Source organism: Heteronotia binoei, chromosome 21 (assembly GCF_032191835.1).
Source record: "Heteronotia binoei isolate CCM8104 ecotype False Entrance Well chromosome 21, APGP_CSIRO_Hbin_v1, whole genome shotgun sequence".
Taxonomy (NCBI): domain Eukaryota; kingdom Metazoa; phylum Chordata; class Lepidosauria; order Squamata; family Gekkonidae; genus Heteronotia; species Heteronotia binoei.
This window is the reverse complement of record NC_083243.1, coordinates 178408355-178435909: the sequence shown is the minus strand read 5'-3', so window position 1 is coordinate 178435909 and position 27555 is coordinate 178408355. Positions and strand designations below refer to the sequence as shown.

Genomic DNA, 27555 nt, shown 5'->3' with positions numbered 1-27555 from the left:
ATGAAGTCTGAAAAATATAGACTTTCAAAAATATATATATATATATATATATTTATAATATTTATATATCTATAGACACAGTGTTTCTCTAATTGGTTAATGGCAGGGTGAGACAGTCGCAGGCGAGGGAGGGGAATCATCTTGCTTGAATTCTGCAGAAGGAGGGAAATATTTCTAACCAACATAAAGAATAAGCTAACCCAGTCTCCAGCATCCCATTGGGTTGGGGACGGGGATGCAAAGCCTGGGCAATAACCCTGAAAACTGACCCTTCCACTCCATCCAAGCGCCTGTCTCAACAGCAGCTCTTGAATGCAAAAAACAAACAAACCATGCCTTATACAGGATCCAGAAATGAGTCTCTCTCAGCACACTTTCACACATACGTACACTGCTAATCCTTGCACCACTCAGCAATGAAATAAAATTCATACATGCTCGCTTGCTCAGGCAGATTGCTAAACATGAGGTGGGTAGATGAGAAACACCGCATGGCATTCCCAGCTGGATTAAATGTCAAAATACATGGCTTCAAGGGGGAGGGGGGGGAATTGACATCACCTTTGGGAACCTTGCCCATGTCACTAATACTAATCAACAAAGCAAACTGCTCTGAAGTACAAGAGTCTATACATAGGCCCGGGGTGGGGGCATAGGAGGGTAGGAGATGGCGTTGTACATATTCAAGGAACTGAAAGTAATAAAAGCAATATGGCAAAAATAAATACTTTTTGTGTAAATTTAACTTTTTAAAAATTTGCTTAGCTTGCATTATTTTGCCAGTATATTTCATACATACATACATATATATATATGTATGTATATAATATATATAATCAAGGCAATGAGAGAGCTACACTAAGGGAATTTAGGTGACTGTATGACTTGCAAATTCATGTCTTGACTTTAGTGAGCGCTTTGTATTGAAGCATCTCATTAAAACATTAGCGCCCCCCCCCCCCCAATCTGAGTGCTCTTTTTATCAGAAACCAAGATGGCATTTCAGGGCAGATGGCTTGTCACCAGTGATTTTCAATGGAGGTCCTTGAGTTCTGCAGTAGGGTATTAGCCCAACCTCCTAAAGAGTGGGTGATTAATCCCATTCAATGTTATCAACAGAGGGCACACATAACTAATAGCATGCCTCTTGAGAAGGCAGTCCCCACCGGACCAGCTGACATAGCAAACCAATAGCGGCATGGGCCCTGCCTCTAGTTTAAGAAGAGATTGGAGAATTCACAATAAACCCATAGGATTTGACACCTGGCAACAGCTCATTGTCCCGTCAGTACATGAGTTCATCTCAGGGATTTCCCAGAAGCAGATGATTTGAGAGGACAGTGAGAAACTCTGATTAATGCTATAGAAGGCCTTTATCGAAAGATGCCTCCACAGCCAAGCAAAGGTGTTCTGATAATTCAGCCCTCATTGACAAAGACACCCAGAGTCACTAGGTATCATTGTTATGGTTCCTACTGGGAATGCCGGAAGTCAAGCTAGGGGAAGGAATAATCTCTGATAGCAGAAAAAATACATATTTCTCTACTGCTGCTGCTTCTGCGTAGCCTCACTTGCTGGAGGAATGGAAATGAACTCATGACATGATGTACAAGGCAGAGGAACTGCCTCCCTTTCCACCACAAATGTATATCAAGGACAACACTGCTAGCAGACAGCAGGCAGGCCAGTGCAATAACTGATGCATGGACAAGCAAAAGCTTAAGTCAAAATCATGAGCTAATTTTGCTACATACAGAATGCTGAACCTCCAGTGAACAGATTAGTCAAATCTGGTCAATGATTTTTGGAACAGCTACGGCCATGCTTAAGTCAAAACTTACTCTAACTTGGGTCTTTAAAAATATTCTTAATGGCTTCCAAACCAAAATAAGCCCCTCCCCGTTTTTGGATCGCTCATCTTGCCTTTTGCACAACTGAATAATTTCCATGCAACATACAAAATCTCGTGCATGTCTCCAAAAGGAGAAGGAATAAACCTAGGCAGGGCCACTTTCCCCTTACACTGAAAAGGAATGGCATTTCCCAAACTGCTGGTATTTTAACATTTATGGGGCGGGAGGTCACGGGACAACTATTTTGACCTGCCGCGGACCTCATTGCATAGAGACCGGAGGATATTATTTTGCTTTGGACAACATGCTCCTGAAACTAGCTAAGGAGAGCCTCCCTGCTATGTAACTCCATGTACAATTTTATATGTATACATGCATGTGCATGTGGTATGGGGTGCGCATGTGTGTGTGTCGTTCTACTGAGAACTTCCCACCTGCAGCAGATACTGCTCTACTAGCAGCTGCTAATGAGGCTTCTCCTCTGTCTGGGGGGGAATGGAGGCTCTTTGCTGTTGGAGGAAGAGGAGAACCTGGGCAATTGATAGATGAAGTTCTGAATAACCACTCGACATTCAGCAGAGTAGTAACCCTAAACTGCAGATATCCACAGATATGCATTAAGACGTGCATAATCACACAAAATGCATACACCACACACACACACACACACACACAGGCACGCGCACAGATATACTTCATACATTCAGCAGTTGAAGAGTCGGGAGCAATGACTCTTGGAAATGCATATCGATGGTTGCTTGCTTGGCATGTCTCTCGGTGTGATTCCTGCGGTTATTCGTGTTTTGTTTTGTTTGCCTTATTTTCTAAACAAGCAACTACTATATACTTCCACCCCACATAGATTAATAAGATCCGTGCTTTGGCCTGTGGGGTTGAGTTCTCTGATTTCATGCTGATCCATAATTGTCTCCATCTCTTTAACCTGGCAGGAAAGGCGACGGTGTCAGTTCCTTGGTTTTCTGTTTACGTACGTACGTTTGGTTAGTTTGGGCCTTCCAACAATTCAGACTTCTCCTTCTTCTTCCTTTCCCCCCATCAGTTCACTTCCCTCTCTCACAATGCACTTCCTCGCACTCCTCCTCGGAACAGCTCCAAGTCCTTCTTCAAAATTCAAGGGCAAGAAGCCCCCTGCAGGGGGGGGGGGGGGAAAGCAGCAGTTCATCTCTTCTGAGAGGATCCGAGCATGACCCTGGAGACGAAGTTGACGATGGCGGCAGCCGGCTGGTCAGGATCCAGCTCGGCAAAGAGGTGGCAGACGTTGTCTGTTGTGCTGCCTTGCTTCCGGGCCACAAAGCCAAAGAGTCTGTGAAGGTGATGAAAACATTCCAAAAGAAAATATAAGACAGAAGGAACTTATGGTAAACTACTGTTCTTTGCAGAGTAGGAATTGCCAGCTAACACCTTTGCTGCCCTATAAGGATAACGGGGAAGTCAAGTAATCTTCACATGGAACACAGTGGCAGACTATTTGGCATCACCTTTGGGAACCTTGCCCATGTCACTCATACTAAACGACAAAGCAAGCTGCTCTCATTTGCAGTGGCAGTTTCAAAGCAAGACTGGACATAGCATTGGTTGTAGAGCTGTGTTTCTGAAGTTGGGCTTTGAGGGTTGGTATAAGAGAACACGGTGCATCTTAAGTGTTTTAAAGAACACTGTAACCCATCTCTGTTTTAAACAGTTTATTGATAACATATGGTTACAATATTTAATTATATCCTTTCTATCCCTAACCCATATGTTATTTTCGATCCCCCCTCCCTCCATTACTAGACTTCCCCCGAAGTTATATATTTAAGTTCCCCCTATAATAAAGGTACCCCTAGCCAATCAAAGTTCAATGTCTTTCTCTTCCCACTCATACTAAAAAAATTGCCCAATGTCTTTTTACGTTCCACTCTTGCTCTATATAGCCTTTAAATTTCTTCCACTCATTTTTAAACACTTCTAAATCATAATCTCTTAAAGTTCTTGTTAACTTATCCATCTCACTCCACGATAAAACTTTCACAATCCAATCCCATTTCTCTGGTATTTTTTTCTTGCTTCCGCAACTGCGCATACAATGTCCTAGCAGCTGAGAGCAAATACCAAATTAAAGCCCTATCTTCTTTAGGAATTTTTTCTATTTGTAATCCTAGCAGAAACGTCTCTGCAACACTGTAACCCATCTCGATTCTCTACGGAGAAGGCTAAAAAGGTCACAAATAAACCTATAAATAATCAATATAAATTTGTGCAGTGGATCTCACACCCCCTGCTTCTTTTTATGACTTTCTCTTTAGGACAAAGTAAATATAGTAGGCACTACTAATGGTAAGTGTAAGACCTGACCCATCGTTTGAAAACCAATGAGATAAACCTTCTATACATACATTCAAGTTGACATTTTAGCAGTAGCGTTTACAACATGAGGCACTAACACCGATGTAGAAGATTCACATGGACGTGAAAGCGGTGGGAAGATAAATATCGCGCAAGAAGGAATTGGGGATTCGGAACACTAACATTCCTCTGTTTTTAAGAAGGGCAAAGGTGTTTTTGTTAGTACTTTTAAGGAAAATTATAAATATTAGATCGAAGGAGTACAAAATGTGATCTCTCTCTCCCTGTCCTGCCGTTTCTAATTAGAGACAGAAAAATCCAGACAGCTGGAGGTTCTAATAAAACACCCTTTGCTACGCATATTACCTAAAATTAGTGGGGGCCCTAAGCCACTGGAAGCTGTTCTAAAGATGCCGGCAGCAACATGAACAGGAGATGGGAGAAAGGAGACAGAGGACATGAAGGGAAGCGGGCCATAGGACCTTGGCTTCTTACTGAAAACTTACCTAGCCCCTGATGCCAGTGGAAGAAAACTGCTCAACCCAAACGTTTTATTGGTGTATGTAATAGCTGAAGGTGGGCTGCGCATAAAATTACAGGGATGTTTTTGCAGCTGAACTATTTCTCAGTTTCTATCTGTCCAGCCCCTGTGTCTTGGGGAATTTGGGAGTCATTCGAAACCTGAACAGAACATACAGTAGTGAACTCTGCAGTGCGAATATGCATATGCTATAGCCGGGGTGATGAACGCATTCGTTAGGAGGGCTGGACCTGACATAAATGAGACCTTGTCGGGCTGGGCTGGGCTGTGTTGGGCGGGGCCATGTGCGTACCTATTTGTGATTAGGTAGCCGAGATATAAACTTTTTAAAGGACACAGACAAATGTGACGAAAGATTTTTTTTTAAAAAACAAGAAACCTTAAGACATGCTTAAAACATTAGCACTTGTTGGTCTTAAAGGTACTTTCTTTGTATTTTCCCACGAGGGGAAAGAACCTCGACAAATGGAGAAAATTGAAGTTTTGCTCTGAAGCTCCTGTGCAATTGAGCAAGACTTGCAAAGCAAGCTGAGATGCAGAAGGAAGCAAGAGAGAGAGGGAAGGAAGCAGACGAGAGCCAGTTGCTTGGGGGCCTGATAGGTGCCCTCTGGGGGCCGGATTCAGCCTCCGGGCCGCATGATTGACACCCCTGGGCTAGAGAGAGGCCATAGCTTTTAAGAAAGCTGGATGGCAATATGGTAGGACCACCCTACGACTCATCTGTTTATTAAAATTATAGCCCATATTTGGAATTCTTATGGGTTCGTAAGGCAGCTTGTATTCATAAAATACAAAAAAATGTAATAAAAATATTAGATTTAAAAACATTAAACATAAATTAACAGGCCAAACACTAGAAACCTCAATTAAAACCGTTACCTTGTGACTCTTGACTCCTACTTTGCAAAATGTATTTGACTAGATATGAAAATGGAACAAGTGTCTACACTGTGGGCAGCCACAGATCTTAAACATTACTTGGAGGGGGACGGTGGCTCAGTGGCAGAGCATCTGCTTGGGAAGCAGAAGGTCCCAGGTTCAATCCCCGGCATCTCCAAAAAAGGGTCCAGGCAAATAGGTGTGAAAAACCTCAGCTTGAGACCCTGGAGAGACGCTGCCAGTCTGAGAAGACAAGACTGACTTTGATGGACCGAGGGTCTGATTCAGTATAAGGCAGCTTCATATGTTCATATGACTGCAACCATAGTGAGAACTCAGAGCCAACAAGGGAAATTTATGGTGCAGGTTTGGGGGGGGGGGGCATGGAATCGTTCTGCTGGTTCTGAGCTGCATGTACAGATCATGTGGCTGGATCCTGGCATCTAGTAGCCAAGGCTGTGTGTGCAATTCTAAGCACTGAATACATAGGTACGATACTGAGCAGAGGGTTGGTCTCATTGGATTCGATGCCAGTGATCAACTGTTATGGCGGAGCTAAGTTTTATCCCTGCACCCTTGCTCAAACAGAAGAATGGCACTGTCTGTTCTGGTGGCATCAACTATCTGTCTGGGAAACGGGCACATGCCTTTATGTCAAAGTATGTTTTGAGTAGCAGACAACTATGAACAATGCAGCAACTATGAACAAGGCAACAGTGCAGTCATTCGAACGGCACCTTTGAAGTTGACAAAAACGGTACTTACTTTGCAGCACCACCACCGTCTGATTTAGTCCATCTGAGCAAAGGAGAAGAGTCTTCGGTTAAATGCTTTTTACAGGGACAATGAGAGTTCTGAGATGCACATCGTATTAAAACCTAATCTGCACCAAAGAGAAGGGAGGGCCGCAATGTCTAACCCTTTCTCCTGTTTTTGAAAACAAACAGAAACTGCAGCCACAAAATTGGGGAGGGACGGTGGCTCAGTGGTAGAGCATCTGCTTGGGAAGCAGAAGGTCCCAGGTTCAATCCCTGGCATCTCCACAAAAGGGTCCAGGCAAATAGGTGTGAAAAGCCTCAGCTTGAGACCCTGGAGAGCAGGGGAGGGACGGTGGCTCAGTGGCAGAGCATCTGCTTGGGAAGCAGAAGGTCCCAGGTTCAATCCCTGGCATCTCCAAAAAAGGGTCCAGGCAAATAGGTGTGAAAAGCCTCAGCTTGAGACCCTGGAGAGCAGGGGAGGGACGGTAGCTCAGTGGTAGAGCATCTGCTTGGGAAGCAGAAGGTCCCAGGTTCAATCCCCGGCATCTCCAACTGAAAAGGGTCCAGTCAAGTAGGCGTGAAAAACCTCAGCTTGAGACCCTGGAGAGCCGCTGCCAGTCTGAGAAGACAATACTGACTTTGATGGACCCAGGGTCTGATTCAGTATAAGGCAGCTTCATATGTTCATATGAATGAGACCCATCTCTCCCATACTACTGTGGCGAGCTGTAATAATCTCTTCTAAGAAATTGTTGTCTTCAAGACCTGACTTTGGGAAGGTGATGGTGGGCAATGGATCCTGATGCAGCTGCAGTTTCCTAGCTGACTGCTACACAGCTTCTACAAATAACAATGGAATTGTGGCAACTGTTCTTGTCCTAGATTCTAAAGATTCATGCAAATACTATTTATGCCAATAAATGCAAATAACTTATTAGCGTTTTTATCTAAACTTGAGCTTTCAATATTGTTAAAAGCAACAATGTGCAGCAGAGCTCAATGTTTTATCTTTATTCCCTTGAAAAATTATGTATCCTTTCACACAGGATCAAAAAATTTACAGATTCCGTTCATTGTTGCAGCCTTCTAGAAATATTGTTTTAGCCAATTGGTTTGACTTTGGGAAATGATGGAATACCACTTCATAGGGGATCCAAAGTCTTCATATAGAGATCCTTGTTCTCATGCAGAAACTTTAATTAGGAATCTGCAGGAGATTTGAGCTCTCTTAGAATCCCAGTTTAGGACCAAATGATTCTGAGAAACCTGTACTGGCCAATCTTGGACATTTCTTCTGAATAGTATCTCCATTCTAGTAATGATTACCCTAATATAGAGGTATGACCTGACATCTTCCATGTGTTATCTTGTTCAGCTATGAATACTGCTCATCAATACAGAATTTTCCAGACAGTTCCAGGTGCTGTTCCTTTAATTTTGGAACTAGTATAAGTAAGGAGTACCTTTATAGATATGATATGTGACAGGAACAATACTGCTTCTAGATGGTTCTATATGCCTACTAGCTGCTCTGTGGCTTCAGCTTCCATAACATAAGAACATAACATAAGAGAAGCCATGTTGGATCAGGCCAACGGCCCATCCAGTCCAACACTCTGTGTCACACAGTGGCAAAAAAATTTATATATACACACACACTGTGGCTAATAGCCACTGATGGACCTGTGCTCCATATTTTTATCTAAACCCCTCTTGAAGGTGGCTATACTTGTGGCCGCCACCACCTCCTGTGGAAGTGAATTCCACATGTTAATCACCCTTTGGGTGAAGAAGTACTCCCTTTTATCCATTTTAACCTGTCTGCTCAGCAATTTCATCGAATGCCCACGAGTTCTTGTATTGTGAGAAAGGGAGAAAAGTATTTCTTTCTCTACTTTCTCCATCCCATGCATTATCTTGTAAACCTCTATCATGTCACCCCGCAGTCGACGTTTCTCCAAGCTAAAGAGTCCCAAGCGTTTCAACCTTTCTTCATAGGGAAAGTGCTCCAGCCCTTTAATCATTCTAGTTGCCCTTTTCTGGACTTTCTCCAATGCTATAATATCCTTTTTGAGGTGCGGCGACCAGAACTGCACACAGTACTCCAAATGAGACCGCACCATCGATTTATACAGGGGCATTATGATACTGGCTGATTTGTTTTCAATTCCCTTCCTAATAATTCCCAGCATGGCGTTGGCCTTTTTTTTTATTGCAAACGCACACTGTCTTGACATTTTCAGTGAGTTATCTACCACGACCCCAAGATCTCTCTCATGGTCAGTCTCTGCCAGTTCACACCCCATCAACTTGTATTTGTAGCTGGGATTCTTGGCCCCAATGTGCATTACTTTGCACTTGGCCACATTGAACCGCATCTGCCACATCGACGCCCACTCACCCAGCCTCAACAGATCCCTTTGGAGTTCCTCACAATCCTCTCTGGTTCTCACCACCCTGAACAATTTAGTGTCATCCGCAAACTTGGCCACTTCACTGCTCACTCCCAACTCTAAATCATTTATGAACAAGTTAAAGAGCATGTCACTCACTTTCTTTCCTGTGGATCCACATCGCAGAAGGTAACAGTGTTGATGGGATAATGTCGTCTGAAAAACAGCCTGAAAGAGAGACGGAGATAAGTTTACCCAATATAAAAGTGCAGTGAACGGCTATGACAACTAAAATATACCGCTGAGTGTCTTAATCATCTATATCATTCTGCCTATGCATGGATGATGGCAAAGTCTTCCAGGGAGGGCACAATAAAAATCTGAACAAATAAATAAAAAAAATAAAGTGATCTTCCGCAGAGGCCCCTATCCCTGTTAACTTCTGCTGACGAAACATTCGTTGGCAGAGATTGTGTGCAAAATCCCTAGGTCTCTTTTGAAGATGTCAATCTGCCCATTTTGACCAACCAAAGCTTTTAAAAGAATTATGACGATATTGGGGACATGGAATGATAAAACTGCCCTGTGAGGCATACAGTAAGTTGGAGAGTTCTTAACAAAACAAATGGAGGTTATGTAAGGACAGAACTCTTCTGTTTCAGGTCCACAGACGGCCACTAGTTCCAGACCACAGCTCGCTTCTTACTTTCTCTGGTTGTCTGTTAAGGTAATTCCTTGTGTTGAAACTTTGAAATGGACAACAGTAGCAGAAGGTGGCGTGTCAGCAGTCAATGTCTCAGTGATAGCTTTGGCAATGGCCTGGGGACCCGTTAATGATTCCATCTCTACTGAGTTGATGAAGAGTACATTGCAGGCTGGAAGGAAAGTAATAACATGCATCAGTGGGATAACACAATGCAGAAGAAGCATAAAACAGGCAGAACTGTGCTTGCACTCCAAGGAGAACAACATACACATTTGTTTGTAGTGTATGTGGAATCTGCCCACATAACTTTCTGTCCCAGTAGATGCGGATTACACTAGGTAAACTGGATTTAGAATCCAAGTGTCTCTTTGTAGCGGGTCAAAACAGGCCAGTATTTCAGTTGTTAAAGGGCCCAGAACTTGTTGCACCTGACAGCTGACGTTTCAATGTCTGACTAAGCAGAAATCTCACTGAAAAAATATCAAAGAATGGCTTCTAGAGTGAATGAAATTGATATGGCCAACGGTAGCTCTCCAGATGTTTTTTTTTGCCTACAACTCCCATCAGCCCCAGCCAGCATGGCCAATGGCTGGGGCTGATGGGAGTTTTAGGCAAAAAAAAACATCCGGAGAGCTACCGTTGGCCACCCCTGAAATATAGCAACCATAGTTTATAGAATCTTCAGATATTCTTTATCTCTAAAGCTAAGGCTGCTTTTCTGCAGACGATGACTTCAGTGAGATTTTAAGAAGGCTCTGTGCTTCGTTTGCCCACTTCAGCCACCCTCTGCTGACCACTCCCAAATGCCAAGCACTGTTGTGGTTACACTGTCATGATCTGAACTTTAGTTCCTGGCCAAAATAGGACCACCACAAACTCAGAAAGAAGTGCATTAATCAGAGCCCTTTTCCTGAAGGCTAATTTTCAAGTAAGTTGCTGATTTCGTTTCCACTCGTCAAGCTCAGCGACATAAAATATAAACTATTTATTCTATTTTCAGGTCCCTAAACAACTAAAATAATTCACTTTACTATTCATACTACTCGCCTGCTCCCTGTTTGAACAAGTCTGTTGCTGAGTTGCTAGATGAAGTTGTCTCTTTCGTTTCATCCATGGGGTCTTCAAAAAAAATGCAAAATAGAAGGTAAGTTATTGACTATTGGGCAAGAGGCCCTTTATGATCATAGGTTTAAGCCCACTTAACACATCCATAAATGGAATATAGTCTTACGGCACCTTTAAAACCAGCATATTTAAACAGCAATCCTACACTCATTTACTAGATAGATAGATAGATAGATGAATTTATTGTCATTGTTCTCAACAAAAAGAGAGCAACGAAATGAGGTGCTCTTCCACAAACATACCAACACATCAAACACACATATTCATAAACCATTTAAATACATCTAAAACCATTAAACCATTTAAACCATTAAAACCATTTAAATACATCTAAAACGGATAAACATTCATAAAACCATTAAAACCATTAAATAAACATTCATAAAACCATTAAAACCATTTAAACCATTAAATAAACATTCATAAAACCATTAAAACCATTAAAACCATTAAATACATCTAAAACAGATAATCCTTCATAACCCTGCATTTAACCTAACCACAGCACTTGGATAGAAACTGTCCTTAAATCTGTTTGTCCTAGCCTTCAACACTCTATATCGTCTACCTGACGGTAAGATCTCAAAAAGCAAATGGCCCAGATGTGTATGGTCCCTTAGGATCATTTGTATCTTCCTTTTACATGCCATATTATACAGATCCACCAATGAGGGGAGAGAACATCCACAAATCTTTTGTGCTCTTCTCGTCACTCTTTGGAGCACCCTTCTCTCTGCTTCCGTGCAGCTCCCAAACCACGCGCAGAGGCAATACTAGCCTAGATGAACAGAGCCACCATATGAACATATGAAGCTGCCTTCTACTGAATCAGACCTTTGGTCCATCAAAGTCAGTATTGTCTTCTCAGACTGGCAGCGGCTCTCCAGGGTCTCAAGCTGAGGTTTTCTTTTCACACCTATTTGCCTGGACCCTTTTTTGGAGATGCCAGGGATTGAACCTGGGACCTTCTGCTTCCCAAGCAGATGCTCTACCACTGAGCCACTGAGTCTTAGCTACGTATGTAAGTTTTGTCAAGTCATAACCAATTTATGGCGACATCAGCAACGGCTTTTGACACAAACGTAAAGCAGAGGTGGTTTGCTAAAGATCCTGCTTCTGAGATCTGATGAGACTGGGCCATTCCACACAGCCTTCCTTCCCCAGTAAGTCTTCCTTCCGATTAACTATGCTTAGGATTGGACTTCTACTGTGGCACAGAGCTATCAGTAGTGGAGGCCGGGGCTTGTTGTTCCATCCACACACCTAGCCCTTCCATTAACTGTTTGTCTTTCTGGAACTGTCATAGGTGCTGTGGGTTTCTAGCTGCAAGGAGAGAAAGCTCACACTAGGTGGTAAATAAGTAACAAGCAAATAGCTGGATTTGTCTGGCACTGCTGGCTTTCAATACTTCTCCTGCTGTTGTCACTTTTCAGGAGACACTCTTGAGTTAGCATTGGAGGAAGCTGTCCCTCTGATGAAGAACTCTGGCTTCCAGGGGTTGCTGAACTCATAAAGCTGCCTTATAACAAATAAAATCATTAGTCCATCCAGATCAGTATTGCTTACTCGGGGCCAAATTATACATGTATTCTGTTTCCCTGCAGCCACCCAGCAGCTGTGAGAAATATCTGGCACAAAGTAAAGGAGAGCCCCATTTGGGCTTGGTTTCATATGGGAAGGGCTCTTTGTCTTCCTCCTCAGCTGTTTTCCCACACAGAAACAGCACTAGGGTAAAATTATTTCTCCAATTTTTTCCTACTCCACATGAAGTATTTTGTGCAGTCTGGCATTGGAAAGCATCTGGAAGGGGTTAGGCAGAAGCCCTCCTGCCCCAATCAGCATTCAAAGGAGAAACAGGTGCTCATATAATTTTTACAAACATTCTCTGCTGTGTGGCTGAAGAGAACTGCACATCTAGTTTGGCTCTCAGACTGGAAACAGTTCACCAGTGTCTCAGGCAAAGGCCTTTCACATCACCTACCACCTGAGGCTCATAGACATAGGCTGGCTCAGGATGGCATCAAGCTGCTTCAGAAGTAAGCTGGCTGGAAAAGGAGTGGATGGGAGCCTCCAGACAGCACACTGCCTGCCCTGGAACAAGGACAGGTGGCATGCACTCTGGAGGAGCTTCCAGAGCACTTGGGGGCCTTTCAGCTGCTCCCCAGCCATCCAGATGGCAAGACAAACTTCAGAATTTAGGCACCACTTTGTAAGTGGTGCTTTTCTGAGGTGGCTTTGATCTGGCCCTGGACAGGCTGTGTGTAGGACAGCGACGGCAGGCAGGTGGGCATGTTTGTATGTGCTTTTTTATCCACCTGCCTCCTGTCTCCGGGGCAGCTCAAACAGTTTGTCTGTTATCACCCCTAGTGTGCAAAAAAGTGGGCAGTGCCTTAACCAATCATTTGTCATGCCCCTCCAATCAGCATTATGGTTGGTGTGAAATCTGTCACAATCTTTCAGGTGTAAATTTTTCTATGTAAAAAGAAGGAAGGAGTTGAGGTAAAAACCATGAATCCTGTCATAAATCTCCCAGGGGTGGTTTATCTATGCAATTGGCTAGAATGGAATTAGCAGGGCTGAAGAGTCCTGATTTTAAAAGCCTGCAGGGGCTTTTGTTGGAGAAAAGCAGAGAAAGCATGTTGGAGAAAAACAGATGATTAAGGAGTGAAGGGATAAAAAAGGTGTTGTGGCAGACTCAGAAGAAAGTAAAGAAAAAAAGACAGCGAGAACAGGACAGTGTTTCACAATAGCCCCGTAGAACTCTTATTGCTGAGGAAATTATTTGTGACAGAACAGGAGATACATAATAAGGAATTTAGGACCAGAGCTAAGTGAGCACAAATCTTCTTTTGTTAATATATGCTAACTCACAGGAATCACATTCACTGGGGAGGGTTGTGGCGTTTGCTCTGAAGATGGAAAGCTGCTGGAAAAGGATCCCACCTGGGCACCTCAGGGATCATGCCACTGTTGCTTGACCCTATGTCTGTTCACTTAGCCTGATCCTATGCATTTTATTTACCCGATATATAGCCTGCCTTTCTCACTGAGACTCAAAATGGACTGCACAGTATAAGTCCAGGCAATAATTCACATGAGACATCTAATAAACAATGAAGTAAGACTAGGATTACAGCAATTGGAAAGAGAGCAAAAGCAATTACTTGTGGTATGTCAGCACAATGCAGAAAATGATATTACAAAGGTAGAAAGCAATGCAGTAAGTGCAAGATAATACATACAAGATAATACATACATACAACAGATAGTACATAATGTACAGTGATACAATTCACAGTCCTGTTCATTTTCTAAAGACTCCTTCCTGAAACATGCCATTATCCTATAGCCCAGGGGTGGCCAACGGTAGCTCTCCAGATGTTTTTTTTGCCTACAACTCCCATCAGTCCCAGCCATTGGCCATGCTGGCTGGGACTGATGGGAGTTGTAGGCAAAAAACATCTGGAGAGCTACCATTGGCCACCCCGCTATAGCCCTATTATCTTTATTTAAAATGCCCTCTTGAACCATTCTGCATTGCTTGACATAGCATGTTTGATACTTTTTTTCTGCATTTTTGTAATTTTTGAAAGCCTAATATTAATTACATGGTTTATGAGATCCCTCAAGCCATTTGATTACAATGTTCTATACCATGTAATCCACCTTAAGTCTCATGTAGAAAACTGGTAATAACAAACAGAGCATAAATAAATAAATACTACAGTAAATAAATAATAATATGCTGACTATGACTGTACTCATTCGCTCCCCCCCCTCCCAATTTTTTCTGGTGATGGAACCATAAAGCAGATGCTCTACCACTGGGCTGCAGCCCTTCCCCAAACTGTTATGTTATTTGGAGAGCTCTCTGTGTGATACTTATGTTTCAGACAAGAAGTTCTCTATACATTGGGCCCCTTATTATGTGGTATCTTAAGGGGAGATAAAACCTGGCACACATGACCAAGACCTAGGTGGAGAAAACTCATTTATGTCTGTCGCAATTTAACCACGGCCAATTTTGCAGTCCTTCATCAACTGCAAAGTAGATAGATAAAGAGAGGAAGGATCATATTGCTTTGTGGGCCTTTATTGCCTGTCTCCATTGTACTTTTTTCTTTGTTGGGTTCCAAGGACATGTCGGGTATCTTGCTTTCTGTTACCCTTGTTGGCCAATGGGGGGCCCTATGTGAGCTAGTCCCTGGTGCAGTGTTGAAGAACTCCAGGCCTATTGTACCTGGAGGACGTCAACATTATTTGTCTGGCTATATGAAAGAGTTCATTGCCACTTATGGGTCTGTTACAAATACTATTGTGTTCAACGTATGAGAGGATTAATTTACTAGTTTAAATTTTTTGTATTGAGATGATTTCTGGGGATCTAGTAAAGGGACTGGACACATAACGTGTGCTATGGTCAGATCATCATCTGATGAAGATGCAAGTGGTGATGGTTTCTTCTTCCCAGCAGGGTTGGGGAGGGACGGTGGCTCAGTGGTAGAGCATCTGCTTGGGAAGCAGAAGGTCCCAGGTTCAATCCCCGGCATCTCCAAAAAAGGGTCCAGGCAAATAGGTGTGAAAAACCTCAGCTCGAGACCCTGGAGAGCAGGGGAGGGATGGTGGCTCAGTGGCAGAGCATCTGCTTGGGAAGCAGAAGGTCCCAGGTTCAATCCCCGGCATCTCCAAAAAAGGGTCCAGGCAAATAGGTGTGCAAAACCTCAGCTCGAGACCCTGGAGAGCCGCTGCCAGTCTGAGAAGACAATACTGACTTTGATGGACCGAGGGTCTGATTCAGTAGAAGGCAGCTTCACATGTTCATATATATGTTCATAGGAAGGTCCAATTACAATGGTCTATCCTCAGAGGCTGATGGAACCAAATGGCTTCAAGGATGCTTGGGTAGATTTGGGGACAAAGGAACCGCTAGGCTAAGCACCCTTACTTAGCATGTATAGCAAGTTAAAATCTTCGTCTGGATTTGCTGCAGCCCCATATTTATCATGCATGAAAAGTAGAGATGGGCCTTTTCCAGGGCATGTTTTGATGCCCTCCCTTCTAATGTATTGCAAGGAAGGTTTCTTTGCTGGCCTGTCCACCAAAGATGCTGTCTATGCTCAGGAAAGGAAGTTGAAACTGTCACTTTTTTTTTTACACTGTGAGCTGTATTCCCTTGAGAGACATCAGTTAATATTTCCATTACTCTCTAAATTTAAACCTCTGGATAATTACCTGAAATTTGTAGACGCCGTGCTACTGAAATACTTATTGGAAGATACTAAGAAGTCTGCAACTCAGGCAGTAGCAAAACTTTTGGCTTTTAGCCATAAATAAGCAGAAGTTTTTAACAAAGCAGAGATGGTTAATAATGCCATTTTAAGGTTTAACACTGGTGGAATATAAGAATGCTTTTATGTAGTAAGAAATTATGGTCTGTGACGATGAGATTTTGTATATTGTTGTTGCTGGTCAACTGACTGTAATAAATCTTTGTTGGGTTCCAAGGACGTGTTGGGTATCTTGCTTTCTGTTACCCTTGCTTGCCAATGGCTGGTCAATTGACTGTAATAAATTGGAATTGGTAGATTTGGAGAGTCTGAACGATACCCCTGTTGAAGCCCTGAATGATAGACTGGCAACAGAAAAGTTTGTTCTTTACTGCCAGCACCCGGCTTCAAGCAGGAATCCAGCACCATGTTTTTTGTACAGGTGTTAAGTTTTAAAGAACGTCTTTCTATGTTACTTATGTCTGATGTGGACTTTTGCCTGTTTGGTTGATTTTACTTTTTGTACGTGAACTCTGATGCCTCTTATAAGTTTAGAACGCCAACTGCACACACGCGTTCTGCCAAGGAATTATTTGTGTGTGCTCTGTTCCACTTCCCCATAGTCCCTATGTGCATTTCTTGGTGCAAAAGCGCTTACCTCTGTCAGGAATAACCAGCTTGCAAGGCAAAGCCAGAGGCATGATGGAGTGCTGGTATACCAGAGCTGACAGGCAACCTGGGGAAAGGACAGGGAAAATGTTCAAAGCTGAAGGCAGCTGGGAGTATGACTTGGAGAGCATTCCGAAAACAGAGACAGAAACAAACCATCAACAGCAAGGAGGAAGTGTGGCAGTTTGTTGGTGTGTTTCCTGTTTATGGGACACCCTGAACTTCAGAACCTTTGGTGCTATCTTAGAGAACAACAAAAGTCTATCTGCCTCTGCTCTAATGGGGCTGTCGAGGCCTCCAGGGACCAGCGCCGGCCTCTCCACGCTGCCTCCACTGGTCTCTGGAGGCCTCCAGGGACCAGCGCTGGCCTCTCCGCTGCCGGCGCTGGCCTCTGGAGGCCTCCAGGGACCAGAGCTGGCCTCTCCGCTTCCGGCGCTGGCCTCTGGAGGCCTCCAGGGACCAGCGCCGGCCTCTCCACGGCCTCCGCGGGCCTCTGGAGGGCCTCCAGGGACCAGCGGCGGCCTCTCCGCGGCCTCCGCTGGCCTCTGGAGGCCCTCCAGGGACCAGCGGCGGCCTCTCCGGCCTCCACCACCGCTGCCGGACCCCGCGCGCGGGCGGGGAAGGCGGCGAGTGAGGCAGCCAGAGTCCCTGCGCGTGCGCACACCGCCGTGCACACACGCAGGGACGCTGGCTGCCTCACTCCCCGCCTTCCCGGCCCGCGCGCGGTTCGCCGGCTCCCCGCTGGCTATACCGGGACTTTGTAATGGTCCCGGTATAGGCAGCCCGGGAGCCGGGAATTGGTGGCCAGTACCGGGAAAGTCCCGGGAGACCGGGACGGTCTGGCCACCCTAGGCCTCAAGGACGGGGTGAGTATGCGATCGGGACGGCCGCCCGATGTTGTCGTCTGGAAGGTTTTTTGGGGTCAACTTCAGAGGTATCTCTGAGTCGACCCAAAGCGCCGGTCTGCAATCAGCCTTAGAAACCTTTTTTATAGAATTTTTCATTAATAAGCATGTTACAATAGTCAAATGCTTTCTTTAAAATAAGTGAAGTGCTTGTGTCAAACGCTGTTAAGTTCCTGCATTTTGTTCTTGCAAAAGAAGGGAAAGTTGCCCGTCATACCTTTCAAGACTAAAAGTTTCTTATAGCATAAGCTTTTTTTGCAAGCGAGAGCCTAATCCATCAGGCAGTAGATCAACTGAAAGAAATACTCACGAGGGACATTTAAATCTAGTATCATCTTACAAATGATGCTAAAAGAGAAAAGGACACGTCTTGACAACAGGTGCCATAAAGGAGCTACCCAATTTAAGTACAGCATCACTGATATTAATGGGATTGTACAACACACAGAGAGTAACACGGCAAAAGGACAAAAAATAAAGGTACAAAACCCACCGTGAAAACCAGCTTCTATTATTGAATTATACGAAGTCAACGAAGATAAACATCATTAGGGTTTGTAGAATCTTTCGGGCTCAAGTGCCGTGTTCTACTGGAGAAAGTTTTCTTTCCAGACGTTTCGTTCTCAGCTGCGGAGAACATCCTCAGTGGCGTTGCAGCCGGAGCAGGCGCTCTGACCTTCTTGGCTGCTGTGCAATGAGCAGCAGCCAAGAAGGCCAGAGCGCCTGCTCCGGCTGCAACGCCACTGAGGATGTTCTCCGCAGCTGAGAACGAAACGTCTGGAAGGAAAACTTTCTCCAGTAGAACACGGCACTTGAGCCCGAAAGTTTCTACAAACCCTAATGATGTTACCAGCCGTGAAAACCTGAAATCTTTGATAAAGATAAACATGCTCATATAAATACCACCATCATAAATTACAAAGCGACCATGACTTTTGTTTGGCTGCAACTTTTGACAAACATTAAACATCTGGAGTACGACACCAGGATTTCATGGAATGAGATGGGAAGTTTTACCATAGGATGAAAAGAAGAACTCCTGGTGCTAACGCTTCCTTTTTCATTAAGGACTAAAAGTTATGGTCGCTTTGTAATTTATGATGGTGGTATTTATATGAGCATGTTTATCTTTGTTGACTTCGTATAATTCAATAATAGAAGCTGGTTTTCACGGTGGGTTTTGTACCTTTATTAATGGGATTGCGGCAACGTCAGCTGTCACTGGGCAGTACTCAATCTACAGAAAATAAATAAATAAATATTGAACAGTAGCCTTTTCAGTCCCTGCAAGCGATCTTTTCTAACCCAAATTTCTGTAACTTCACCTCTCACAGACAATTCTTGATTAACATTTCACCATTAGAAGGCCAGATATTATTTACATGTTATCATCATAACCTCCACAAGAGGGCAGGATGGAACAGAGTTGCTCTACGTAAAAGAAACGGGGAGAAAGGCTGTCTATCCTTCGCCACACTTACCAAAGTTAGGCTCGTTGGGACATCCTTTTAATTTCACACCTTTGGGGCTGGTTTCTATCAGGAAGTGTCTAACTAGTTCATTGGTGATATCTCCTGTGGGGACAAATAAGGATTTCAGTACAGATTCTCAATGTTTCCTGTGAGCCTTACGGTTCAGATTAAAGTCATAAAGCCATGTCTTGCTGTACTTCAGAGGGAAATCAGGGGGAAAAATAGAACAGCACACGTCTGCAATTTATGGTGGTTGATCCACACTGTATAGCTATGGCATATGATGACTGCTGAGCTGACACTGGCAGTTAGAATTAAATGAAGGCCTTGAGGCCCTTGTATATTTGGTTTCTGGAGCCCAGAAGTGGCCGTGCAAGAGGCAACTGGTCCTCAGCTTACCTATTTATGGGGCAAGAACCAGCTGAGTAAGGACTCTGAGGCCTTGCTCTCACAAAGCGTGTCATGTCGACACGGGAGACAGATGGGAGAGGTTTATTTTCAATTCAGGATCAAGATGTGCTTTTGGCGAACCAGTCATTTGGGTCACAAACTATGATACATTCCCATCACTGCTCTATAAAGCTGTATCACCCTCCCACCCAAGAGCCTTACACTCTGCTGAACAAGACCTCCTGGTTGTCCCTGGTTCAGCTTCTGTAGATGGGGATTTCTCTGTCCTGGCCCCTACCTGGTGGGACAAGCTCTCACTGGAGATCTGGGCCCTGTGGAGCTTGCTGCAGTTCTGGAGGGCCTGCAAAACGAGGTGTTCCACTGGCCCTTTAGTTGAGGCAGTGGGCATCACTGTGAATCAATATGGCCTCCTTGTCACACACTGGCCCATTCGTGATCCTTATTTGGGGTAGCGATTGATTTGGACTATTATCATCTGTCTTTATCTGCTCAGCCAGGGATGAGGTTTCGAATGGTTGCCATCTGAACTTTTAAATTAGTAAATTGATGTTTGATTTTGTTTTAGCGGGTTGTTTTAGAGCTTATGTAATTGTTTTATTCCTGATGTGCCCTGCCGTGAGCTCATTTTGGGAAGGGCAGGATAGAAATGTGAAATAAGAAGATAATAATAATAAGAAGAAGATATTGGGTTTATATCCCGCCCTCCACTCCGAAGAGTCTCAGAGCGGCTCACAATCTCCTCTGCCTTCCTCCCCCACAACAGACACCCTGTGAGGTAGATGAAGATATTGGATTTATATCCTGCCCTCCACTCCGAAGAGCCTCAGAGCGGCTCACAATCTCCTTTACCTTCCTCCCCCACAACAGACACCCTGTGAGGTAGATGAAGATATTGGATTTATATCCTGCCCTCCACTCCGAAGAGCCTCAGAGCAGCTCACAATCTCCTTTACCTTCCTCCCCCACAACAGACACCCTGTGAGGTAGATGAAGATATTGGATTTATATCCTGCCCTCCACTCCGAAGAGCCTCAGAGCAGCTCACAATCTCCTTTACCTTCCTCCCCCACAACAGGCACCCTGTGAGGTAGATGAAGATATTGGATTTATATCCCGCCCTCCACTCCGAAGAGTCTCAGAGCGGCTCACCATCTCCTTTCCCTTCCTCCCCCACAACAGACACCCTGTGAGGTGGGTGGGGCTGGAGAGGGCTCTCACAGCAGCTGCCCTTTCAAGGACAGAGGCTCAGAGTGGCCTACAATCTCCTTTCCCTTTCTCCCCCACAACAGACACCCTGTGAGGTGGGTGGGGCTGGAGAGGGCTCTCACAGCAGCTGCCCTTTCAAGGACAACCTCTGCCAGAGCTATGGCTGATGCAAGGCCATGCTAGCAGGAGCAAGTGGAGGAGTGGGGAATCAAACCCGGTTCTCCCAGATAAGAGTCCGCACACTTAACCACTACACCAAACTGGCTCTAAATAAATATAGAAAGGTTTGGGGTGCTAGGCCAAATCATGGTCTCTATGTGGAGTCAGAAGTTTCTGAGGACACATTTTGGGCCTGTTTTGAAAACAAGGAGGTTTGAGGCATTTATGGTGGCCTTTAAGCATGAAATCTGACATCCGGCACAGGATTAGTATTCAGACTTTGCTTGGGAATGATATCAAGGCTAATGAAGAGCATCTGAATTTCCAGTGCTGGCTGGTATTGAGACTGTGTATTTGCGTCCAATCTATGTTTTTCCATGAGATCCCATCTTCCATGCGGGCAAGGAGGCAGTACCTTTCTTGCTCTGCTGTACCACACCAGGAGGTGGAGAAGCAACTTTCATGGCCAATCCATAGGCCCCCCGGAAAGAGTGGCTGTCTCGAATGATGAAGGCCCCAGGTTCCTTGTCTTTCAACAATGTAATGGCTAAGAAAGAAGCAAAAGCACATGGCAAACGTGTCAACGCATCTCAGTAGTAAAATAGTGTAGTCAGAAGAAAATTAATAGCTCATACGACGAAAAGCGGAATAGAGGGTTCTAAATCCAATTCACCAACCTCAGTAAGCTGTTTTATATCCTGAATTTCTCAGACTCTTGGCAGGGCTGGGCAGACCATATCTGGCTTGGTATTGACCCATTTAAACAGATTTATTAAAAAGGACATCTCCTCATGGAGTCAGTCAACGGGCAGAATCAGTGTGTCAGGAGGGACACAGCGGAACTAAAAAAAAAACAAGTCACTTACCTGTAACTGATGATCTTCGAGTGGTCATCTGTGCAGTCACACACATGGGTTGCATGCTCAGTCACGAACCCCACCTCAGAGATTGATTAACAAGCCTCAGGCAATTTTTGGCATGCCCTCCCCCTCGCTCTACAGTGCAGGCATCCACTGCACATGCCTAAAATAAAGGGAAAGCACTCCACCCCCTCAGTTTCTTCCAAATGCCTAAGAAGTCTGATCAAACGAAGAACGAAGGGATTTGCCAGCAGTGGGGAAGGCTGGGAGGGCGTGTGTGACTGCACAGATGACCACTCAAAGATCATCAGTTACAGGTAAGCAACCTATTTATCTTCATTATGGTCTCAGTGCAGTCCCACACATGGGTGACTATCTAGCTAGATAGAAAGAAAGGTGAGTGCTGGCACAGTGGGAAATAAATATACGTACAGTAACTGCTTAGCGGAGTAAGAGTAAATCACTGCACTTACAGGAACCCACATGTAGAACATCAATGGAAATAGAGTGAAGAATGGCTTGTCCAAAGAAAGCATCTCGTCTTGCACAGGTGCCCAAAGTGTAGTGTGTGACGAAGGTAGATGGAGAGGACTAACTCATAGTGGCACAAATGTCCTCTATGGAGACACCTTCAAAAAGGGCTGAAGATGTCGAAACAGCCCTGGTGGAGTGCACTTTAGGGATTTCAGGATTTTGAAAAGTGCTGTTTAGAAATTTTGCAACCCGGATGCAAGGAGTGATTAGAATGCAATTGGTTCAATCCAGCGTAATCTTTTGAAAAGTTCTGGTTATGAGTGGGATGGGAGGGAAAAGATAATGCAGAGGACCATACCACTTGTGTAGAAACGCATCCCCTTGAGATTGGAGAGATGGAGGGGCATGAGAGTAGAAGGTTGGGCATTGTCTGGGGATGCAAAAACATCTATGGTAGGAGTGCCGAACACATGGAAAACAGCCTGGAGTTAGGTACGATTCATTCGTGGTTGTTCATGAGACCGCAGCTGAGGGAATCTGTCTGAGCACTGTCTACACCTGGAACATGAATGGCAGTAGGAAAGATATTGTGGCATATGCACCAATGCCATAGGGATAGTGCTTTCTCGCATAGATGGATTGATGCTGTTCCCCCTGCTTGTTGATGTAGAATACTGTTGCTATATTCCAGTAACATTCCGAGTCCAGTACAAGGTGTTGGTCATTACCTTTAAAGCCCTATATGGCCTAGGACCTGCCTACCTTAGGGACCGTCTCTCCCCACACGTTCCCCAGAGAGTACTACAATCGGGTTCACAAAACCTGCTGGTAATCCCCGGGCCAAAGGAGGCCCGTCTAAAATCCACCAGGGACCGGGCCTTCTCAATAACGGCACCTTACTGGTGGAACCAGCTGCCGGAGGAGGTGCGGGGCCTGCGGGACCTAGGGCAGTTCCGCAGGGCCTGTAAGACAGCCCTCTTCCAGCAGGCCTATAACATCTAACTGACAATGAGAATATCTTCCGGATGGAACAAAAATGCATCTACAGACCGCTGGTTTTATTCTTATTCTGTTTTATTAATTATGGTTTTAACTTATTTGTAAATGTTTTTAAACTGAAGTTATGTAAATTACAATGTTGTAAGCCGCCCTGAGACACTTCGGTGAGAAGGGCGGGATAGAAGTATAAATATAAATAAATAAATAAATAAATAAATATATTGTCCAAGGCCACTTGGACGTGTAGGCCTTGCAATGCAGGGAGGAATGAGTGCAGAGCACGGTGAACTCCCATGAACTCTAGGCAGTTGATGCGTAGAGCATGTTCTGTAGATGTCCACTGACCTTGGACCGAGAGATCCCAGAAGTGGGCTCCCCAACCCCACTTTGATGCATCCGTCGTGACAACTGCTGTTGGAGAAGGATGAATAAAAGGCCTTCCCGAGAGAAGATGAGCATCCAGTGTCCACCACAACAAGGACTGTATGGCTTGATCTGAGACAGTTAGCAATGTTGATTGTTTGTGACAATGTGGACGGTACAGTTGAAGCAGACGCATATGAAGTTTTGCGAAGGTGAGGACTGAAGCTGTCGCTGCCATGAGGCCCAACATGCGTTGGAAGGTGAAAATAGTTTGGGTTGGAATGGAGAGGATGGAAGTCACAAGGGATTTTATGTGGAGCGTGCAGTTCAGAGGAATGTAGGTCATGAAAGGAACTGTACATAGACCAGCTCCGATAAACTGGATGTCCTGTGTAGGTGTTAGGTTTGACTTCTGATTCACAGACAGTCCCAGGGATGACAGAAGGAAGAATGTGATAGAAATGTCCCGAAGTAGTTGGTTTTAGGTTTAGGTTTTATTAAATTTATACCTCGCTCTCCCCGCTGTGGCAGGCTCAGGGTGGCTTACAACGATCATCGTAAAACAGTGCATCATCATAATAAAATCAATTAAATTTAAAACAATTTAAAAACAGTTGGTGCTAATTCTGATATTATTCAAGTTCGATGACATCAGTATTTCCTGGATTCCTCCCGCTGTTACAAGTCTCAAAGTCAGCCGAAAGCAAGCTGGAAGAGTATGGTCTTACAGGCCTTGCGGAATTGGGTGAGGTCCCACAAGGCTCTAACCTTCTCCAGCAGCTGGCTCCGCCAGTAGGGGCCTAGTTGTTCGGGGGACAACACAACCACTAGCCAGTCGTTGATATAGGGATAGACGGTGATATTCTGCTGATGAAGGGCGGTAGCTGCTACAGTCATGTATTTCGTGAAAACTCTCTGTGCGGTGGATAGGCCAAAAGGAAGGGCATAAAATTGGTAGTGTAGATCCCCTATCGTGAATCTTAGAAACCTTCTGTGATTCTGGTTGACGGTTAGGTGGAAATAGGCATCTTGAAACTCTATCAAGGAATTCTGTGTAATTAGGGGAAGGATGGAATGGAGAGTGATCATGCAAAACATTTTTAGACAACGTGGAGATTGAGCCTGCATAAGTCCATGATAGGTCTTTTTCCTCCATCTCTCTTTGGAACAAGGAAATACCAAGAGTAAAACCTGGTGCGGTGTAGACTGGGTGGGATGGGTTCTATTGCTCCCTTCTCTAACAAGGAGAGAACTTCAATGTGCAGAGGATGAGATGGAGGAGTCCTGATAAAATGATGGAAGTGAGGTGGGTGAAGTGATAGAATAACCCTTTTTTATTATTGTCAGGACCCAAGAATTTGGGGTGATGGTTTCCCATGCGGGAAGAAATAAGTGGGGAGAGTCAAAGAGACCACTTAGATGCCACTGCTTGTTTCTTTGAGGTCGGGATCTTTGGTAGAACGCCTGTTTAGCTGGTGGAGCTTTTTGTTTCCAATAGTCAGCTTGCCTTGGTGAACAAGAACGTTTAGGGTATGATTTCCAGGGTCTAGACTGAGCAGAGGGGAGAGGTTGGTTGTGGCTGACACCCAGATGTTTGGCTCGTTTCTGACTGTTGTCTACTGAGGTAAGAATGTCATCCATTGTAGAGTTTAAAAGACCTTGTCCGTCAAAAGGCAGGTCTTTGATTTTGTATTTTATATCAGGTTGCAGGGCAGTAGAGCGAAGCCAGGAGTGGTGACGTAAGGCGATAGATGTTGCCAGGCTTCTTGAGGAGCAGGAAACTGCGTGGTGAACAGAATTTATCTGTTGCTTGCTGACATGAGATATTTCATTTAAAAGCTGGGCGGTCGACTTCTGAGAAGAATCGGGCAGAGATAGAACAAAGGTAACCAGTTGAGATGCAAGGCTGAAAGCATAAGCTGAGAAATAAGCTAAATAATTATGGATTTTGAAAGTGGTCATGGTCAGAGAGTAAAGTTTATGACCAAGTGTATCGAGTTTCTTGCTCTCATGGTTGGGAGGGGCACGGTGTCTTGTCTGCTTGGATTTAGATGCCAAGTGGACAATGACAGAGTTTGGAGCTGGATGGTTGAAGAGGAACTTGGATTCTGGAGCATGAATCTTATAGAGTGACTCAAAGTGTCTTGAAGTAGGAGGTACAGATGCTGGTTTGTTCCAAGCCTCTCGCAAACCTTCTACGTGAACAGGAAGCATGGGCAGAAAGGAGCTTGCTGGAAGATCAGCATGGACCAAGTCATGGACTACATTCGATACTGTGGGGACGTCAGTGGTGAGTTTAATATTCAGAGCATTGGCCATGTTGGTGATAAGATTAAGATAGGCTTTAGAATAGATCCTTCAGAAGGAGAGAAGTCCACTGGTTTGTTGATGTCAGAGGCTGATGAGGCAGGAGCAGTGCCAACAGAGGAGGCATCAGATTGGTCAGAATCAGAGTTGTTCTGTGCATCTGGTGTTAGAGGAGAAGTATAATCTACAGGCTTCTGAGGGCTGTGAACATTTTCTCTTGAGTGTTGATTTTGCTGGTCTGCAGGAGGGTTAGGCAGCTGAGGAATGGGTGGAGCAGTCAGAGCTTGCTGCCTCACTGGTACATAAGTAGCAACGGTGGCAAGAATGGTCTTCACGGAACCAAGGGTGATAGTAGTCCTCATAAGAGGGTGACCTAGAGTATCATGAGTAGTAATGATGGCGCTATAATGATACATCCTAGGCAAATGGGTTCTGGACCTTGAAGGACTGTCATAGCCCATATAGTAGCGGTCATGACATGTTCTGGATCGGGAGCATCGATGGCGATCATAAGCCTGAGTGGAAATTTCACGGAATTCTGGAGAATGTTGGTTCCAAGATGGGGATCGAGAATGTCAAGTTCGGACCGAGACTTGGGTGGGAATGCCATAGTTAACACACTCCTTGCCTGTTTTGCTGACAAGAAGTGTGTTAACTATGGTGTTCCCGCTATTATGTGTGAAAATTAGAGAAAGCTAGGAATTCTGGATTGACACGGATGATGATTGTATAATTTTTGGCACTACTGGACCTAGAAAATTGCACATGATATACCAACGGTCCCCAGAAGAAGGATTTGAGATGCAAAATGACTTGTTAAGCGGACCAGTTCTCCGTTGGACCTTTTCTCCAATATAGCACTGGAATATAATATAGTGGCTTTGTGCCATATAAGGACAGTAGCTGCACTGTGGAACTAATGAGGCTTTAACTTTCTGTATGACTGATATGTTTTGTATTGATGATGCTCTTTTTGTATTTTGATACTATTACTCATTACACTGTCAGAATTGTGTTTTAACACGGAGAGTTTGATCTTCGTTGTGATTTAGCAGCTCCTCCGTGGTCCCAGCAATACGGTGACGAAAGAAGCCAAATCAGCTATGTCCCACAATCACCAGAATTGTGGGACATAGCAGGGCGAAGGGAGGATTTGAGGAGGTGGCTTTTGAGCCTAGCCACTCAATTCTTCCTCACCTGTTTTCCAAACTGACTACAATGCATGCAGATCTCAATGCAGTGAAATTCTCCCAAGCAGAAAAGGCAGAGTGAGTGTCTGTCAGTGGAGAGAATTTTTGCCCCACACCTGATGCACTTTTTAAAGGTTTTTCCGTCTTTTCCTTCCATATGCCCGGAGGGGTGGAGGGGCAAGGAAGGAGGGGGAAACGGGGAAGAAAGTTCCAAAGATAAAGTTGTTGCTGTTGTTTTTGTATTTTTCAGAAGACGAAGAAGAAAGTAGGGTAAACGATACCAATCCTGACGAGATTGAACGAAGGGAGGCCTGGAGAATCAAGGAGACGCAAGGAGGAGGGGTGTGATCCGAACTGCGGTTGAAAAGAAACTGAGGGGGTGGAGCACCTTCACTTTGCTCTAGGCATGCGCGGTAGATGCCTGCTCTGTAGAGCGATGGGGAGGGTGCGCCAAAAATCGCCTGAGGCTTGTTAATCAATCTTCGAGGTGGGGTTCGTGCCTGAGCACAGAACCCATGTGTGGGACTGCACTGAGACCACGATGAACATCTATAGGCTCTATCTTGCTTCCAATGACATCGAGAACATGCCAGGATCCCGGCCCTTATGAATTTATATGTTCCATTTCTGAGCCTTATGACCTTCATGCAGACATATGGCAAAAAAGAAAGG

General features: G+C 44.6%; 1 protein-coding gene across 1 annotated transcript in view; it reads right to left on the bottom strand.

Annotated features, from left to right (window-relative positions):
- Positions 1 to 2660: 2660 nt before the first annotated feature.
- Positions 2661 to 27555, bottom strand: part of TNS1 (tensin 1) — a 494447-nt gene continuing 469552 nt past the window's right edge. Inside the window, exons 27-34 of the mRNA XM_060261061.1 lie at positions 21106 to 21237; positions 18924 to 19016; positions 16527 to 16604; positions 10524 to 10595; positions 9477 to 9645; positions 8930 to 8998; positions 6385 to 6417; positions 2661 to 3177 (exon numbers count right to left, since the gene is read on the bottom strand). Coding sequence (XP_060117044.1) covers positions 3033 to 3177; positions 6385 to 6417; positions 8930 to 8998; positions 9477 to 9645; positions 10524 to 10595; positions 16527 to 16604; positions 18924 to 19016; positions 21106 to 21237 — 791 coding nt within the window. The 3' untranslated portion in view covers positions 2661 to 3032. The remainder of the gene's footprint in view (positions 3178 to 6384; positions 6418 to 8929; positions 8999 to 9476; positions 9646 to 10523; positions 10596 to 16526; positions 16605 to 18923; positions 19017 to 21105; positions 21238 to 27555) is intronic.